Here is a 20,550-nt window from a genome sequence, read left to right as displayed (position 1 = left end):
GACCAGGCTGGGGAGAGTCCTCCAAGATGGGGACCAGGCTGGGGAGAGTCCTCCAAGATGGGGACCAGGCTGGGGAGAGTCCTCCAAGATGGGGACCAGGCTGGGGAGAGTCCTCCAAGATGGGGACCAGGCTGGGGAGAGTCCTCCAAGATGGGGACCAGGCTGGGGAGAGTCCTCCAAGATGGGGACCAGGCTGGGGAGAGTCCTCCAAGATGGGGACCAGGCTGGGGAGAGTCCTCCAAGATGGGGACCAGGCTGGGGAGAGTCCTCCAAGATGGGGACCAGGCTGGGGAGAGTCCTCCAAGATGGGGACCAGGCTGGGGAGAGTCCTCCAAGATGGGGACCAGGCTGGGGAGAGTCCTCCAAGATGGGGACCAGGCTGGGGAGAGTCCTCCAAGATGGGGACCAGGCTGGGGAGAGTCCTCCAAGATGGGGACCAGGCTGGGGAGAGTCCTCCAAGATGGGGACCAGGCTGGGGAGAGTCCTCCAAGATGGGGACCAGGCTGGGGAGAGTCCTCCAAGATGGGGACCAGGCTGGGGAGAGTCCTCCAAGATGGGGACCAGGCTGGGGAGAGTCCTCCAAGATGGGGACCAGGCTGGGGAGAGTCCTCCAAGATGGGGACCAGGCTGGGGAGAGTCCTCCAAGATGGGGACCAGGCTGGGGAGAGTCCTCCAAGATGGGGACCAGGCTGGGGAGAGTCCTCCAAGATGGGGACCAGGCTGGGACAGTCCTCCAAGATGGGACCAGGCTGGGGACAGTCCTCCAAGATGGGGACCAGGCTGGGGACAGTCCTCCAAGATGGGGACCAGGCTGGGGACAGTCCTCCAAGATGGGGACCAGGCTGGGGACAGTCCTCCAAGATGGGGACCAGGCTGGGACAGTCCTCCAAGATGGGGACCAGGCTGGGGACAGTCCTCCAAGATGGGGACCAGGCTGGGGACAGTCCTCCAAGATGGGGACCAGGCTGGGGACAGTCCTCCAAGATGGGGACCAGGCTGGGGACAGTCCTCCAAGATGGGGACCAGGCTGGGGACAGTCCTCCAAGATGGGGACCAGGCTGGGGACAGTCCTCCAAGATGGGGACCAGGCTGGGGACAGTCTCCAAGATGGGGACCAGGCTGGGGACAGTCCTCCAAGATGGGGACCAGGCTGGGGACAGTCCTCCAAGATGGGGACCAGGCTGGGGACAGTCCTCCAAGATGGGGACCAGGCTTGGGACAGTCCTCCAAGATGGGGACCAGGCTGGGGACAGTCCCTCCAAGATGGGGACCAGGCTGGGGAGAGTCCTCCAAGATGGGGACCAGGCTGGGGAGAGTCCTCCAAGATGGGGACCAGGCTGGGGAGAGCCTCCAAGAGGGGACCAGGCTGGGGGAGAGTCCTCCAAGATGGGGACCAGGCTGGGGAGAGTCCTCCAAGATGGGGACCAGGCTGGGGAGAGTCCTCCAACATGGGGACCAGGCTGGGGAGAGTCCTCCAACATGGGGACCAGGCTGGGAGAGTCCTCCAACATGGGGACCAGGCTGGGGAGAGTCCTCCAACATGGGGACCAGGCTGGGGAGAGTCCTCCAACATGGGGACCAGGCTGGGGAGAGTCCTCCAACATGGGGACCAGGCTGGGGAGAGTCCTCCAACATGGGGACCAGGCTGGGGAGAGTCCTCCAACATGGGGACCAGGCTGGGGAGAGTCCTCCAAGCATGGGGACCAGGCTGGGGAGAGTCCTCCAACATGGGGACCAGGCTGGGGAGAGTCCTCCAAGATGGGGACCAGGCTGGGGAGAGTCCTCCAAGATGGGGACCAGGCTGGGGAGAGTCCTCCAAGATGGGGACCAGGCTGGGGAGAGTCCTCCAAGATGGGGACCAGGCTGGGGAGAGTCCTCCAAGATGGGGACCAGGCTGGGGAGAGTCCTCCAAGATGGGGACCAGGCTGGGGAGAGTCCTCCAAGATGGGGACCAGGCTGGGGAGAGTCCTCCAAGATGGGGACCAGGCTGGGGAGAGTCCTCCAAGATGGGGACCAGGCTGGGGAGAGTCCTCCAAGATGGGGACCAGGCTGGGGAGAGTCCTCCAAGATGGGGACCAGGCTGGGGAGAGTCCTCCAAGATGGGGACCAGGCTGGGGAGAGTCCTCCAAGATGGGGACCAGGCTGGGGAGAGTCCTCCAAGATGGGGACCAGGCTGGGGAGAGTCTCCAAGATGGGGACCAGGCTGGGGAGAGTCCTCCAAGATGGGGACCAGGCTGGGGAGAGTCCTCCAAGATGGGGACCAGGCTGGGGAGAGTCCTCCAAGATGGGGACCAGGCTGGGGAGAGTCCTCCAAGATGGGGACCAGGCTGGGGAGAGTCCTCCAAGATGGGGACCAGGCTGGGGAGAGTCCTCCAAGATGGGGACCAGGCTGGGGAGAGTCCTCCAAGATGGGGACCAGGCTGGGGAGAGTCCTCCAAGATGGGGACCAGGCTGGGGAGAGTCCTCCAAGATGGGGACCAGGCTGGGGACAGTCCTCCAAGATGGGGACCAGGCTGGGTACAGTCCTCCAAGATGGGGACCAGGCTGGGGACAGTCCTCCCAAGATGGGGACCAGGCTGGGGACCGTCCTCCAAGATGGGGACCAGGCTGGGGACAGTCCTCCAAGATGGGGACCAGGCTGGGGACAGTCCTCCAAGATGGGGACAGGCTGGGGACAGTCCTCCAAGATGGGGACCAGGCTGGGGACAGTCCTCCAAGATGGGGACCAGGCTGGGGACAGTCCTCCAAGATGGGGACCAGGCTGGGGACAGTCCTCCAAGATGGGGACCAGGCTGGGGAGAGTCCTCCAAGATGGGGACCAGGCTGGGGAGAGTCCTCCAAGATGGGGACCAGGCTGGGGAGAGTCCTCCAAGATGGGGACCAGGCTGGGGAGAGTCCTCCAAGATGGGGACCAGGCTGGGGAGAGTCCTCCAAGATGGGGACCAGGCTGGGGACAGTCCTCCAAGATGGGGACCAGGCTGGGGACAGTCCTCCAAGATGGGGACCAGGCTGGGGACATCCTCCAAGATGGGGACCAGGCTGGGGACAGTCCTCCAAGATGGGGACCAGGCTGGGGACAGTCCTCCAAGATGGGGACCAGGCTGGGGACAGTCCTCCAAGATGGGGACCAGGCTGGGGACAGTCCTCCAAGATGGGGACCAGGCTGGGGACAGTCCTCCAAGATGGGGACCAGGCTGGGGACAGTCCTCCAAGATGGGGACCAGGCTGGGACAGTCCTCCAAGATGGGGACCAGGCTGGGGACAGTCCTCCAAGATGGGGACCAGGCTGGGGACAGTCCTCCAAGATGGGGACCAGGCTGGGGACAGTCCTCCAAGATGGGGACCAGGCTGGGGACAGTCCTCCAAGATGGGGACCAGGCTGGGGACAGTCCTCCAAGATGGGGACCAGGCTGGGGACAGTCCTCCAAGATGGGGACCAGGCTGGGGACAGTCCTCCAAGATGGGGACCAGGCTGGGGACAGTCCTCCAAGATGGGGACCAGGCTGGGGACAGTCCTCCAAGATGGGGACCAGGCTGGGGACAGTCCTCCAAGATGGGTACCAGGTTGGGGACAGTCCTAAAAGATGGGGGACCAGGCTGCGGACAGTCCTAAAAGATGGGGACCAGGCTGCGGACAGTCCTAAAAGATGGGGACCAGGCTGGGGACAGTCCTCCAAGATGGGGACCAGGCTGGGGACAGTCCTCCAAGATGGGGACCAGGCTGGGGACAGTCCTCCAAGATGGGGACCAGGCTGGGGACAGTCCTCCAAGATGGGGACCAGGCTGGGGACAGTCCTCCAAGATGGGGACCAGGCTGGGGACAGTCCTCCAAGATGGGGACCAGGCTGGGGACAGTCCTCCAAGATGGGGACCAGGCTGGGGACAGTCCTCCAAGATGGGGACCAGGCTGGGGACAGTCCTCCAAGATGGGGACCAGGCTGGGGACAGTCCTCCAAGATGGGGACCAGGCTGGGGACAGTCCTCCAAGATGGGGACCAGGCTGGGGACAGTCCTCCAAGATGGGGACCAGGCTGGGGACAGTCCTCCAAGATGGGGACCAGGCTGGGGACAGTCCTCCAAGATGGGGACCAGGCTGGGGACAGTCCTCCAAGATGGGGACCAGGCTGGGGACAGTCCTCCAAGATGGGTACCAGGTTGGGGACAGTCCTAAAAGATGGGGGACCAGGCTGCGGACAGTCCTAAAAGATGGGGACCAGGCTGCGGACAGTCCTAAAAGATGGGGACCAGGCTGCGGACAGTCCTAAAAGATGGGGACCAGGCTGCGGACAGTCCTAAAAGATGGGGACCAGTATGTGACACTACGACAAGATGGGGACAAAGATGGGGGACATTACAAGATGCAGACCAGGGTGGGGCACATTACTACAAGATTTTGGCAGAAAAACTTCAAAATAAAGCATGAAAAAATATTTTGCCACTAAAAATGCTGCTTTATATCTAAACTAAAGTAAACAAAAAAAGTGCATGTTTTATTATCGCCACATCCATAACGACCCAAGCTATAAAAAATAAAACAGCAAAAATGTTCAAAAGGTGTATAGAAAAAAAATGGTATCTCTAAAAATGTCACTTTGTACTGCAAAGAATGCGGCCCCCCAAATTAATTTTTTTTCCGTGTGCGGCCCATATACCCAGCCGAGTTTGAGACCCCTGTTCTAGAGTATGAACCCTCATCAACCAACCACTAATGGACTATCCTGCATGAGTTCTGGAGGTCAGTCCCCAACAAATAAACTAATTCATGTCATCTGTTTAAGTCTCCACAAACTTATATTCATGTGTTTCATTGGTTGTACATCCACATGGGAGATTTAATTTGGTTTTATAGGTGCTATTCCTTATTTACTAGCCACCGTTGAGACTGGACATCTACTTTGTAGATTGATGATACAAATAGTCTTGAATTTTTCATACAAACCACTAAGAAACCCATTGGCGTTGGTGACTGTTTTCCTGTAGTGCTATGAAAACATTATATATTATGTGTGAGTTTCCATAGGACTGCAGGTATTTTCTGCATTATTTTTATCCAATGTGCACACAAGGGACATTTCAGTGACAGATTCAGGTCTGTGTAGTACCAGGCACACATTTAACTACATGACCAGCTTCATTTGTTTATTAATTGAGAAAATATCATCAGAAATTAACATATAATAACCACAATAGGCAAATGTTTTGACATATGAAAATTACTCACCATTTTTTCTTTCCTTAAGAGGCGGCAAATTCTGGACCGACTGCAAGGACAATTCCTCAAAATCATGGGCTACTGCTTCACTTTGGGGGCTTGGAGCCAGATGGAGTAGAGAGCCGGTCTCATCCTCCTGCGCCTGTCGATGCTCCATGATGACGAAACCAGGGGGAAAGGAGGAAAAATGGACTTCACTTTTTGCAGGGCAAGACTGTAAAAGAGGAAAAATGGGTAAAAAGATAAAAGTTACAATATGATTTAGTATTGACCATGAATGTAGGCACAGCTCATGTTGTTTGTTGGTCAGACCTTCATTTGAAAGGGCTGAGTTGCAGTACCAGGCACGTCCACACTGATCTCTATGGCGCTGTGCCTAGATAACCAATGAAAGGGCAATAGTGCCAGTTGTCCTGCAGTGATAATCTCCTGCTGATAAAACACTGATTGTACTGAAACAGCAAAACCCAGCCCAGTAAGTGACACATCCCTGAAATCAGCAAGTCAGTTCCTATGTTAAGCTGCTCTCAATACAAATCACAATAGAAACCAGTTGTAATCATGCAAAATAGATATATACCATTAAGATAGGTGGCTTTAATATCCATATCTTCAATATTACAGTAAACTGTGCGAGATACAGCAATCTGAAGGAGAATATGCCTTGCAGAGCTGTGGATAGTCTCTAATGCTGTGCAGCACAGATGTTCAGCCGGCTTTCATGTGATTATAATTTTAATAGCATAATTACAGAATATAAAGGAATTACTTAAGAAGGACTAACATGAGTTATATTGGCATATTGCAGTCATGTATGGTTCAATAAAAAAGGACAAAAAAAAAAACAAAACGAAACAAAAGGCCTAAAAATGTAAACTTTGTTTTCCATTGAATAAGCAAGAAATGTATAATAGATAGTGATGAGCGCAAGTGCTCCTTACTCGGGCATGCACCGAGTATCGCGGGTGCTCGAGTGACATGTTCGAGTCCCCGCAGCTGCATGTTTCGCAGCTGTTAGACAGCCACAAAACATGCGGGGATTGCCTGTGTTTGTTAGGCAATCCCCGCATGTTTTGTGGCAGTCTGATAGCCATGGAACATGTGGGCGCGGGGATTCGGACATGACACTAGCACCCGCGATACTCAGTGCATACCCGGGCACCCTCAGCAAACTTGAGTAATGAGCACTTGCGCTCATCACTAATAATAGGTGGATCCAGACTTTTCAGCCTCCTCCCACTGATAAGGGACAAGGTTGCTGTACTTTTTGACATGTCACTCCCCTTTGCCTCCTGTTGATTACGTCCAGACAAGACAATTTAACAGTACCAACTATGGACAGATGGGTGACATTGTAGACAGAGAGCTGAGTGGAAAAAAGAGATTGGGTTTGGGTTTGTGGTGCACACATTTCTGCATCAAAAAAATGTGTCTCTTTGACAGGAAAAACACTGCACTGCATAAAAAACGTGTTTTTTATGTATTTTTCATTAGAAAAATTGCTGAAAGAACTGACATGCTGCTTCAAATCTGCAATGGGAAAATATGCAAGGTGTGCAGAAATCTCATTTACTTTGCTGGTGTTTTTCGCACATCAATTTTTCCAGCAAAAACTTGAACATACCCATTGGAAGCACAAAAACCCTCACTATTTTGTATGTACCTATAGAGAAGGAGACGGGTGACCAAATAAATGGCTCCTGAAAGCCACCAAGATTGTGTGTCACTTCTATATATGAAATATTTCTAAAAGGATTCTGTCAGTAGGTTTTTGCCATCTAATTTCAGAACAGGATGATGTAGAGACAAAGACCCTGATTCCAGTGATGGGTTATTTACTAGGTTGCTTAAAAAATTCTGTGTTTTATTTCCACTTCCCTGAATGTTCTAGCGAATGGTGTAAAAGTAAGACACGCAGCCAGCAACTAATATTCTCCTTTGTCATATTATTTTCTATCCTAGCATGTAATGTGTGAGACCAAACCAGCACCATTGGTTACAACATGTCCCAGTTCACATTAACACTAATGAGATTTCAGAAAGTAGGGGCAATCCATGAACCTAAGGCAAGTCCGCACACATCTGGTTGTTAGCGGGAAAATGACACATGATTAGCTGTGATTATTAATGAGACACAAACACAAAATGTGACAACACATCACAAAGAACCTAAACAGGAAATTCTGATCTTTGTTTTTTTGATTCCGTACACATGACTAACAGTGGAATTTAATAGACTATTGATCACATCATCATCATCGCTCATCATCACGGATGACAAAAAATGCAATCGGAGATACATTACTTGTTGTACAACGGGTGTAATAAGTATTGAACACGTCACCAGTTTTCTAAGTAAATATATTTCTAAAGGTGCTATTGACATGAAAGTCTCACCAGATGTCGGTAAGAACCCATCCAATCCACACAGGCAAAGAAATCAACCCATAAGATGTCTATAAATTAAGTTATGTATAATAAGAAGAAATGACACATGGAAAAAGTATTGAACTCGCTTAATACTTCGTACAAAAGCCTTTGTTGGTGATGAAGCTTCAAGATGCGAATTGAGAAACTAGTTGCAGGCATTGCTCAGGTGTGATTTTGGCCCATTCTTCCACAAAAACACTCTTCAAATACTGAAGGTCCCGTGAGTTCCATCTATGAACTCTGAACTTTAGTTCCTTCCATAAGTTTACTATTGCATTCAGGTTGGGCCATTCACGCAGATGTATTTTCTTTCTCTGAAGCCAGTTGAGAGTTTCCTTGGCTGTGTGTATGGGATCATTGTCATGCTGAAATGTCCACCTTCATTTCATTTTCATTAACCTGCTAGATGACAGATTTTTATCAAAAATTTATTGGTACATTTGTCCATTCATCCTTCCTTCAATAAAGTTTGCCAGCCACACACCATGATGTTCCCACCTCCAATCTTCACTGTTGGTATGGTGTTTTGGGGGTGACATGCAGTGCTTTTTAGCTTCCAAACCTGGTGTGTATTATGGTATCCAAAGATTTCAATATTGGTCTCATCTGACCAGACTATATTCTCTCAGTATTTCACAGGCTTGTCTAAATTTTGAGCAAATTTTAAAATGCGCTTGAACATGATTTTTGTTAAGCAGCGGAACCTTGCATGGTAAGCGTGTATACAAGTCATGGAAGTTGTGTGGTCAGCATGCATAAAGGCCAAGGAGGTTGTGTGGTGAGCGTGTATACAGGCCATGGAGGTTGTGTGGTGAGCATGCATACAGACCATGGAGGTTGTGTGGTGAGCGTGCATACAGGCCATGGTGACTGTGTGGTGAGCGTGCATACAGGCCATGGAGGTTGTGTGGTGAGCGTGCATACAGGCCATGGTGACTGTGTGGTGAGCGTGCATACAGGCCATGGAGGTTGTGTGGTGAGCGTGCATGCAGGCCATGGAGGTTGTGTGGTGAGAGTGCATACAGGCCATGGAGGTTGTGTGGTGAGCGTGCATACAGGCCATGGTGACTGTGTGGTGAGCGTGCATACAGGCCATGGAGATTGTGTGGTGAGCGTGCATACAGGCCATGGTGACTGTGTGGTGAGCGTGCATACAGGCCATGGAGGTTGTGTGGTGAGCGTGCATGCAGGCCATCGAGGTTGTGTGGTGAGCGTGCATACAGGCCATGGAGGTTGTGTGGTGAGCGTGCATACAGGCCATGGAGGTTGTGTGGTGAGCGGGCATACAGGCCATGGAGGTTGTGTGGTGAGCATGCATACAGACCATGGAGGTTGTGTGGTGAGCGGGCATACAGGCCATGGAGGTTGAGTGCATTACTTATTGTTTTCTTTAAAACAATTGTACCTGCTGATTCCAGGTCTATCTGTAGCTCTCCACACAGGTGGTCATTGGCTCTTGGACAACTTTTCTGATAATTCTTTTCACTCAACTGTCAGAAACCTTGCAGGAAGCACCTAGTCGTCACCGGTTTATGGTGAAATGCTTTTGTTCCACTTCCAGATTATGGTCCCAACAGTGCTCACTGGAGCCTTCAGTAGTTTACAAATACTTCTGTAACCAATGCTATTAGTATGTTTTGCAGCAATAAATTTGCAAAGGTCTTGAGACAGCTCACTGGTTTTACCCACCATGAGATGTTTCGTATGTGGCACCTTGGTAATGAGACACCTTTCTATTGGCCATCAGTTGAACCAGCTGATATTATTTTTCACTAAGTGGCTAGATTGCCTTCTAATTACTGATAGATTTCTGCTGGTGTCATGACTTCCCATGACTTTTTGCAACTTTCTTTATGTGTTCAATACTTTTTCCTTAATTTCTGGATATCTATGGTTTGATTTCTTTGCCTGTGTGGATTGGGTGGGTTGTTACCAACATCTGGTGAGAATTTCATGTCAACAGCACCTTTACAAGAATATGTTGGAATCAGAGGTTGGGGGGCTAACAAATGCGATATGGAAGCAAGTCATCTAGTTATTTAAAGTTGCTGTCCGGGAAAATAATACTGATGACCTATCGTTAAAGGGAATGTGTCACCCCCTGGGAGATATCAGACCTCTACTATGGCCATACAGGTTATAGAAAAGTAAATCTATAGTTACCTGTATGGCCCATAGTAGAGGTCTGATTGCAGAGAAATCTGGTTTTAATAACTCGGTTTTGCACAGGCTTGGTGTCCCCTGGACGCCAAGAAATCCCCGCCTACCTTCTTAGTAATCCCCGAAATCCTCACCTATGTGCTTATCTATCACATTCCCCCCCTACCCTGTGACGTGCATTGTGCTCCCTGACTTCCCGGGCATGCGCAAAAGGCCGCTCACATAGAGCACGCTTTGTTTCCCCCCGGCTCCGTCTGTCTGTGCACTGCGCCGCATGATTCCACAGCACATCTCTCTAGTGCACAGAGGCGGAGCCAGAAAGACTTACAGCGCATCTCTCTAGTGCACAGAGGCGGAGCCAAGGCGGAGCCAGAAAGACCTACAGCGCATCTCTCTAGTGCACAGAGGCGGAGGCAGAAAGACTTACAGCGCATCGCTCTAGTGCACAGAGGCGGAGCCAGAAAGACTTACGGCGCATCTCTCTAGTGCACAGAGGCGGAGCCAGAAAGACTTACGGCGCATCTCTCTAGTGCACAGAGGCGGAGCCAGAAAGACTTACAGCGCATCGCTCTCTCTCTGTACATCTAGAAATATTTCAGTGGGCTCTATTTCACTATGGTATGCATCTATCTCGAGTCTGGACCTATATTCCTGTTGGCATGTATGTTGCCCCCTCCACTATATTTAAGACCCTTTCTCGACTCTCTCCTAGGAGCTAATAATCCTTCTTAATTCAGAGACTATAGCCATACCACTAATTGCTTTGTATCATTATGATTGTCCCACAGGCATACTCCATACTGCTATATATGATGAAATAACTCATGATGAAGAGTTTCCGAAAACCCCATTAACTTGTTGATTTAAACACAATCATTGCATATTAGAATATTTGCACATTTTGTATATATTGTATATTTATCATGTATATTGTTATTCTACAAATAACCTTGTTAAAGACAGAATCTGTTGAAATGTTGGACACTATTTGTTGAAATCATTAAAAACACATGAGCATTAATCCTTCATCTGTCTACACTGCCAAAATTTAACACAGTCTGGATTATAGTTCATAAAAGACAAAAGCAAGAATCAAATCAGTATTTTTAGATAAATTATTCTTATCTCTAGTTTTATGAAATCTAAATGAGAACGAGGGCGCAGAATACAATAAGAACAATGCCAATAGGTCTTGTTATTTCCGGCAGACTTATAATTGCTGAATGCTCTGTACAGAATAGCGTTAGATATTAAAGAAAGCTGTAAACTGCTTTTGTCTTGAATTTTTTCTTTATTAGTTAAAACCAGATACTGAAACATATTCTTGTATTTCAAATGAAGTTTTGGTTTTATGATTGCAGAATAAACTCTGCTAACAGTATTCTGAAATGTGTTTTACAGCAACTACATGGATCAGGGAGGAGGGGGAGGTGAGCTGTGACCATCATCTATTTCCAATAGACAATCCTGCGCCATCTATTTGTAGAAACTACCCGTCACAGTAATCCTGTCTGTGATGTTAATGACACACTGACAATTATCTGAAAAATGATTTGACAGCCAGCTTTCTGCTGCCTAACTTCTGAGAGACAGCTGTCAATCAGCATGACGTCAGCAGACACGCACCGTCAACAGAGCAGCCTGGAAGCAGCCTCTTGACGTGAAGAAGCAGAAATGCCAGTAGCAGCGGTCTGTGATCGCTCTGAGCCGGCGCCAGAAACGCGCGTCGAGGTGCCAGCACATTCCTTCCTGCGGTATTAGAAGTATATCATTATTTGTGGCTAATTGCTTGACTTTTTGTATTACATGCTTCACCCAGGGTCTGATGCAAGGCCATCACATGTTGGTCATTTGATTATATGATATTGCATTATGCTCTGCATTCAATCTATCTAATACTGCACTTTACGCACTATTCACCTTTTCTGACCATTGTTGGATATCACACTATTATTGAGATACATTTACTGACCTCTGGATTTTAATCCATCCTATTTATTGCCCCCTGATCGGTGGGTGTCCTATTGCTGGGACCCACACTTATTGGCCGATCCTGGAACTTTTATCCCCGGTACAAAAAGGAGCAACTGAACACCTGAGCATCTATTCATTCTCTGTGGGATTGCAGGAAAAATGCTGAGCACAGTGGACGGCAGTCCTATAGGTAACAAATAGAGCAAAGGTTGCACATGTGCTGCTCCATTCTAAGGCCACGTCCCACTATCAGTATTTGGTCAGTATTCGGTCAGTATTTTTTCTCAGGAGTGGGAGCCAAAACCAGAGAAAATGTATAATAGAAACAAGTCACCAATTCTGCATTTATCACCCACTCCTGGTTTTGGCTCCCACTCCTGAGAAAAAATATTGACCAAATACCGATAGTGGGGCCGTGGCCTAACAGGAATAAAAGTTCCCCATTCTGCCAATCAGTGTGGGTCCGAACCCCCACTGATCAACAAGTTTCACCTATTTGTGTTTTTAATAGACAAACCCTTTAAATAGATAGTCTGAGAATGCACCAAATTGATTACAGTGGTGCATGCCGAAAGATAACTCTGTTGGATGTTCAACACGTTAGTCTAACGTTACACCAACTCGTTTTTTTCATGTAATATGAGAGCATCATAAAGTAGGAGCAAAGACCGTTTTGGTGTTTCAATACAATCAGTGTTTTATGAGCAGGAGATTATCACTACAGGACAACTGGCCTCATAGTCTGAAAGCTGTGGTGCGGACGGATTATACACAGCTCAACAACTGAGATCTGCTAGATCTGCAGCAGAGAAAACAGTGAATCTATCACAACTGCTGGATCCAGTAAACTAAGTGTTACATCGCTGGAATCAGGGTCTCTGTTTCTACCTTATGCTGCTGTCAGATTACATAGCGATGGCTTAAAGGGATAGACTCCCTTTAAGCCATCCCCCTTTCTGACAAACCACACCTATGTATCATGCACGTTAAAAAAATTGTGGTGCCAAGCACATATGCTAAATGTACAAAATGAGGCAGAATACTAATACTTTTATTGTTTTCTTCTACACTGGGCTAAATCTACTTCCAGAGTTAATTACTACTTAGTAATTCTACCACCTTCCATAAGTTTTGGGGGTTTTCTTGTGTGTCACGTTTAACAAGCCGCTGATGGAAGACATATAAAGAAAAAAGAAATATGAAAAACACATTATGGGACTATTAAATAAGTTAGAACATGTGCACTGAAAAAATGCCAACATAAATGCATGCAGATCCTATAGCTCTCAGGCATGTGTCTTGTGTTTCAGAAAGAAATCTGAGGAAACGTACAAAATGTTCTTCTCGTAGCACGCAAGAAAGAAAAGCCGCTGTCATGGTATCCACACCACCTCTGCTATTATGGACACACTCTGCTCAGTTCAATCTAATCTGCTGGATTTTGTTTGCAGAACTGCTTGGAGACAGATTTATATTACTGTGCTCCAGACCCGTGCCCCCGTAGAGCGGTGCCCCCGTAGAGCGATGCCCATGATGCAATACTCTTTGTTCCATAATATGTAAGTACTCTCAAAGGAAAACAGCTAAGCATTAGAAACTGGAGCAGTATCATCAAGCACTTCAGTATGGCGCTATTCTGGATATGAAAGCAAGCTTTGGATTAGGAAGAAGCTAATTAGTACTTTTTTTTTGTTTGCCATACTAAATAGATCCATAAATCCTAGTGACGTTAAAGAGAACGCAAATGCATCCATTAAACTCCTCCCTAAAGTGCAGCGCTAAGGGCTGAAAAGTGAACAAACCATATATAAAGTGTAGAATCCCACCTATAGGAGGTTCATATAACTAATCCGAAGAACCAAGAGCGCTCCAGTGACCACCACCGGGCAGGTATGGGTGTCATGGGAATCCTCTTTGAATTCTGCTGTGCAGCCAATCAGCAGCCACTGATTGGCTGCAGCAGCCACGTAACTCCTGCACAGCGACAGTGTCGACATCATATGTATAGTGCCAGTCTGGATGGTATTACCTTTTTTTATTATTTTATTTTGCCCTGTCGAGCTATAGAGGGAGGTATTTTAGTGGACAAACCCTTTAAAACATTGTTTAGGTGTCATAATTCAATGCAATCTCTCTAGTAACTAGAGATGAGCGAATCCGAAGTTAAAAGTTCGCAGTTAGTACCGGACAGTACTTCTCCCGGAAGTTTGTTGCAAAGTTCGGAGTTCTGGGGGCAAGTCCGTTGCAGAGAGGCAGAGAGAGATTTTCCAGCTCAAAAGTCAGGGTCCTCATTGTTTTCGATGGGGTTCTGGTTCAACTTTGGAATAAAGTTTGGGTTGAATACCAGAATTTTCATGGGTCTGCTCATTCCAACTAGTAACCCATAAATCACTATAAAAATGTGACTATTTGTGCGCTTTCTGACAATGAAAGTAAAGGGGTTACACCCTAGTCAATTGCCCAGGTCCATCTGTATGACCACTACCTTGTTGCAGAACGGATGTTCCCTAAACCCTAGAGCCAAGACAACCAGCTACAGGATGGGGAAGTGGCCACACATCTTTCCATTTAAAGAGATTATCCCAAGATGGACATCTATCTTCTATTCATGTGATGGGTTTCCGATAGGCGGAGGTCCAAATGCTGAGACTTCCGGGAATGGAAGTCTTATGTCCTCAGTTTTATATTGAACATTGGTCAAGCATTTGCGCTGTCTTTCTATTCAATGTCTAAGAGACTGACAAACATGACCAAGTACTACACTTCGCTATCTCAGTCAATTCATAGGCTCTGAATGGAGCTGGTGCCAGGAGAATGTGCTGCTTCATTTTACTGGATAGGTGAAAAGTGTTGATCGTGGTCCAGAACCCTTGAATCTAGTTATTGAGAATTGTAGAAATCTAGAAAATTATACTGTATCCCATCAAGAGCTTTTGATATATTTTCTATCTGACTATAATCTTAGAGATACTATCTTTTTTCTGTCAAATAAATACAAAAAATGATCAGCCATGACTTGAGCTCATTAGTATAATCACTGACGTATAAATGACTTTTAACCATTTGATTTATAGGGCTTAATTGGTTTAATTTAATATATGACGATCTTAACGAGCTAAAACTAATTGCATTCTATTACTTGTAATCTCAAGAGCCTACCCAGCCATCATAAAAAATTATGTCCTTGTGCTGCTATATTAAGATGGACTAAAGTTTTAATGAATTAAAATTTCTGTCTGTAGAAGGGTGATAAAAGTTTCTTTGTGAAGTCAAGGTTGAACCATGTCATATATGTAGCACCATAGCACCAATATTTCCAACAATAAAGGATCAAATCAGTGGGGGTAAAGCAATGGTACATATTCAGTTCTTACCCCCTAGTCCATGGGCCACATCTGGCCTTCTGGTTGTTCCAGTCTGGCCCGCGGACAAGAACAGCCGAAGGGCTGAACTTGTGGCCCACAGGCCGCATGATGCCCTCCTCCACCCTGCTATGTGGGGGTTCACAATGAATATAGGGAGGCTATGTGGGGGCTCATACTGTATATAGGAGGCTATGTGGGGGCTCATACTGTACATGGGGGGCTGTATGAGGGCTTTTCATGTATATAGGGGGCTATGTGGGGGATCACAATGCATATCGGGGCTAAGTGGGGGCTCTCACTGTATATAGGGGATTGTGTGAGGGCTCAGTGTGTATAGGGAGGTTATGTGGAGGCTCATATTGTATATAGGGGGCTATGTGAGGGTTCACATTTTATATAGGGGCTATCACTATATACAGGGGCTATGTGGGGGCTCATACTTTATTTGGGGCTGTGCTGGGGCTCATACTGTATATAGAGGAGCAATGAGGGGGCGCATACTGTATATAGGGGGCTGCGTGAGGACTCATATGGTATATAGTGAGGTGTCAGCATATTTAATTTTGCTTAATAATAAGCGATGCAATATTAATATAAAATAATTATAATATATTAATATTGGGCAGAATTAATTTCAGCCCAAAGCTTCAGCCCTCCACAGCAGTCATGTTCTCTCATGTGACCCCCTCGGGATAATTAATTGTCCACCCCTGCCGCAGTCCCATTTAAGCTTTTGGGTCTTGCATTATAATCTGTTGTGTATGCATAAAATCTTAAAGAGCTGTTACCCATTAGGCCAGGCTTGGGTGACAACTTACTATTTATTATCATGTTACAATTGGAAGATCTCCATTAGGCTGACTTGAAAAATCTGATACCAAAACAGACTTCTATAAAAAAAAACGAGACACCCTTTCTCTTCCTCCTTTAAGAGGTGGACAGACCTAGACTGAAGACCCAAACTTACACTGTTGGGGACCCTTCACCTCTTGGTGTAGGGCTCATTTGGGTTAAGAAAGTCACATTCCCAAGTCACTGAATAAAATAAACTCTAGTCAGATTAGCAGTTCGGGGACTGGAAGAAATATCTCAACTGAAGAAGAAAAAAGAACCTATAATTCTATCCAATTCCCACAGTTATATCCATTTGCCACTTTGCAGTGACCTTTTTAAGGTTAGCAATCTTGCCGCAACACAGCACCTACTAAGTAGCCAACACAGCATCCTTGCTGCTGGACTGCCGTAACTCTCAAGTGTCTTGTAGAGGACAGACTATCTTCTGAGAAAGCAGGTTTGTTTGTTTTTCATAAGTTTCTCCAACTCTGCATCAGCTCTTTATTAAGTTACTTAAGACTGATAAAAATTAGTTTTAAAATCTCACAAATTAATGAGATCACATTCCAAGCCATCAACACAGAACACATTTCAGAACGTGTGCAGAAGACACTTGCTTCCCCAAAGCCAACCCTATAGCATTCTCATACTCTGCATATTTTATAATGCCTGGTCATCTGTTCCTCTGGGCAGCTGGCTGCCAACTCAAGACTGGCATTGTTCCTCGGCAGAAGAAAAACAGAACATTTGGCGAGATCCACGCTTTGGAGTGTTTGCTTCCCTAGAACAAACTTTCAAATAATTTTTGGAGAGAAATTAAGTTATTTTTGCACTAAACAGAATATCTGAATAAAATGGCGCTGTGCTACGAGTTAGGTACATAGCTGGGTTGATATCTAACTAGGTCAGCGGATATAATAGTCAAAGCATAGCTTACATAGCTAAGTGTGGTCGCACTAGTGACTTGTATAGAGGTAAAATTATGTTCTCTTCATGAGCATCTATGACTCTTTTAATGCATCCTATTATTTTATTTGCCTTTGCAGCAGCTGCCTGACACTGGCCACTAAACGTGAGCTTGTCATCCACCAATACACCCAGGTCTTTTTCAGTTACAGTTTTGCCCAGTGTTTTACAATTAAGCATATAATTATACATTTCATTTCCTCTGCCCAAGTGCATTACCTTACATTTATCCCCATTAAAGCTCATTTGCCATAGCCTCTTGATTGCTGGGTATTATGCTTTACGGCATCTTGAAGTATCCAACAATGTTTTTTCTGATCATTAAATAATAATAGATGTATATACAGTGTTCAGCATAAGAGAATACACCCACTTTGAAAAGTAAGATTTTAAGATCTCACTAAACATGAGAACAATTTCTAAAGTTTTGATAAGACTGAGATTCATAGAACATTTTTTCACCGATAACATGAAAGGAAGGCTAATATAACTTTCATTGCAAAATCTTCAGTTTATGCAAAAATGAATACACCTCAAATCAAAACAACTATTGGCTAGTATTTTGTGTGGCCTCCATGATTTGCAAGGACAGCACCAAGTCTATCACAGTGAAACATGGTGGTGACAGGGTCCTTACGTGGGGCACGTGAGAGATGCTGGTGTTGGGGAGCTACACTTCATTGATGGTATCATGAATTCACAGATGTACTGCTCTATATTGATAGAAAAGATGCTTCCATCACTCCGTGCTCTTGGTAGACGTGCACTTTTCCAACACAACAATGATTCAAAACACACATCTGTTCAATTTCTGAAGAAGAACAGGGTGAAAGTGATTTAGTGGCCAAGTGTCTCCTGATCTGAACTCAACCAAACACCTATGGGGAATTCTTAAGAGACAAGTTGTCATCACTCTCCATCCAGCATCCAGGCTCTAAAAGAGGCCGTTCTTGAAGAATGGAAAAGGATAGATGCTGCAATATGTCACCAACTTGTCCATTCTATGCCTAGAATACTTGGTGCTGTCCTTAAAAATCATGGAGGCCATACAAAATACTAGATGGTAGTAGTTTTCGATGTGGGGTGTGTTCATTTTTGCATCAACTAATTTGAGTAAAACTGAAGATTTTGTAATGAAGATTATATTATTAATTTTAGGCCATGTTCACACGTTCAGTATTTTACATCAGTATTTGTAAACTTTGGGTATAAAAAATTTATGCTGAGCACTTTAAAGTCTGTGTTTAGGTGACTATCTACTTATATGTGACTTCTGTGCTGAATCTTAGTCATGTTTCGTATCTTACCCCATCCAATCCATGCGTTTTCTGTGTTTGATGTGCTCATGGACTGAGTGTAGGGCCGTCTAAATATTTGCTTTCTCGATCTGATTGTTCTTTGTGCATCGGAAGCACAGCTGCCCTGCGAATCATGCTTTTAAACGTTTGCCGATCGGCAAACATGTAGCCAATCAGTGGTGGTTTTTGCCCAGAGATCATCCAATGTAAACCGGCACCAAACCATTTTGATGCCAGATATCATACAACACCTTCAGATGTCTTGAGAATGTCATGCCTTGATAGGTCAGAGAAAGTAAGTGTAAGCCCGTGCTCTACATGTAATTTTTTGTAAAAAAAACAACTAATAATAATAATAATGTTGATTTCAAATACATCAGATAAATCTTCCAAAGAAACGTTACCAGCCCTCGGGTTGCATGTTATTTGCCATCATCCTTCATCCAGATACACTGTGCAAGCCTATCTAAGCCCTTGGATGTGAACACTTGCCGGGATGCCAGCTATAATCACAGAGGTCAGCCAACTGCTAGACACTGCTCTGCTAATAGCAGAGATTTAGCAGCTGAAGTTTTGGCTCGTCTACTATACTAACATGAAATCACTCCTCAAAGACACCTATGGGGTTTTGCGATTGTACCTACTCCCCATCCTTGGAAAAAAAAAAAAGTAAAGTTCGACACAGCAAAAGGTGAAAGTTATGAGAAGGTTCATTTTACTGAAAGATTGTGCTATGTTCTCATACATAATGCTGTATTAAGCATTTTCATTGTATGGGTCTGCACTAGAGTATCCAGAGGCCCCTTAATATTTGCCACCAGTTTTAAGATGGTGTCATTCTTTAACATAAGTGGTCTGGATTGTAAAATGGATCTAAGTCTTGCATGTTGGCAGGCTCAAAGTTGTAGCTTTACAACATTTGGAAACTTCGCAAGTTGTTGACCCATCCTTTTACAGCAGACATGTCAAACTCTGGCCCATGGGCCAAATCTGGCCCGCAGGGTGGTTTTATTTGGCCCAAGACACCAGAACCACCATCCCTATGTGGGCCCATTATACTGTATGGAGGACTTTGTGGGGCCCATTATTCTGTATGGAGCACTATTTGGCATATTATTCTGTATGGAGGACAATGTGGGGGCCATTATTCTGAATGGAGCACTACGTGGGGCCTATTATTCTGTATGGAGGACTATGTGGGGCCATTATTCTGTATGGAGGTCTATGTGGGGCCCATTATTCTATATGGAGGACTATATGGGGCCCATTATACTGTATGGAGGACTATGTGGGGCCCATTATTCTGTATGGAGGACTTTGTGGGGCCCATTATACTGTATGGAGGACTATGTGGGGCCCATTATACTGTATGGAAGGCTATATGAGGCCCATTATTCTATATGAAGGACTATGTGGGGCTCATTATACTGTATGGAGGACTATGTGGGGCCTATTATTCTGTATGAAGGACTACCTGGGGCCCATTATTCTGTATACTGGTTGACGGACGACTTTGTCCAAGCTTTTCATTTAGGCCCTCTGTGTGTTTGAGTTTGACATCCCTGTTTTAGAAACATGATGAGTGGCCTGAAAATGAGCTCTTCTACAGAAAAAAGAAAGCAGTCTTTCTAATTGGAGGAATTTAGCCTATAAATGACTGTCCTACCCTTTAAAGGGAATCTGTCACCCTCCTGGGCGATATCACACTTCTACTATGGGCATACAGGGTATAGAAAAGTAAATCTATACTTACCTGTATGCCCCATAGCAGAGGTCTGATTGCAGAGAAATCTGGTTTTATAAAGTCTGTTTTCCAGAGGTACGCCAAGCAAGCCCCTCCTATCTGCTTACTATTCCCCTAAATTGCCGCCACTGTGCTAAATTACCATATTCCCCTCATCCCCTGCACGTCACAGGGCCCTGTAACAGGCCCAGTGACCTGCCCTGCTCTGCCTTCCCCCATGCGCAAAGCGCCGCTCTCATGGAGCGCACTTTGTTTCCCTCCAGCCCTGTTTGGTTGCGTACTGCGCTGCAGCCTTATATTGCAGCCTTATATATCGCCCAGACGCCAAGCTTCTGGAAAACAGACTTTATAAAACCAGATTTCTCTGCAATCAGACCTCTGCTATGGGGCATACAGGTCAGTATAGATTTTCTTTTCTATCACCTGTATGCCCATAGTAGAGGTCTGATATAGCCTGGGGGAGGGGGGGGGGGGTGACACATACATTCCCTTTAACAAGTCTTGCAATATTACTATGGCCAAGCAGAATCCCACCTCTCCCCCCCCCACCCAAAAAAACAACTCAAA

General features: G+C 46.3%; 1 protein-coding gene across 2 annotated transcripts in view; it reads right to left on the bottom strand.

The window, feature by feature from the left end:
* MRTFB (myocardin related transcription factor B) overlaps positions 1-20,550 on the bottom strand; it is a 322,168-nt gene that overhangs the window by 195,685 nt on the left and 105,933 nt on the right. For both annotated transcript variants that reach the window (XM_073647701.1, XM_073647702.1), the window contains one exon: positions 5,222-5,426. In XM_073647701.1, coding sequence (XP_073503802.1) covers positions 5,222-5,369 — 148 coding nt within the window. In that variant the 5' untranslated portion in view covers positions 5,370-5,426. The remainder of the gene's footprint in view (positions 1-5,221; positions 5,427-20,550) is intronic.

Source organism: Phyllobates terribilis, unplaced genomic scaffold (assembly GCF_046119375.1).
Source record: "Phyllobates terribilis strain yellow unplaced genomic scaffold, ASM4611937v1 Scaffold_9__5_contigs__length_417890890, whole genome shotgun sequence".
In the NCBI taxonomy this organism is placed as follows: Eukaryota; Metazoa; Chordata; class Amphibia; order Anura; family Dendrobatidae; genus Phyllobates; species Phyllobates terribilis.
The sequence above is the reverse complement of the archived record's forward strand: the minus strand, read 5'-3'. Positions and strand labels throughout refer to the sequence as shown.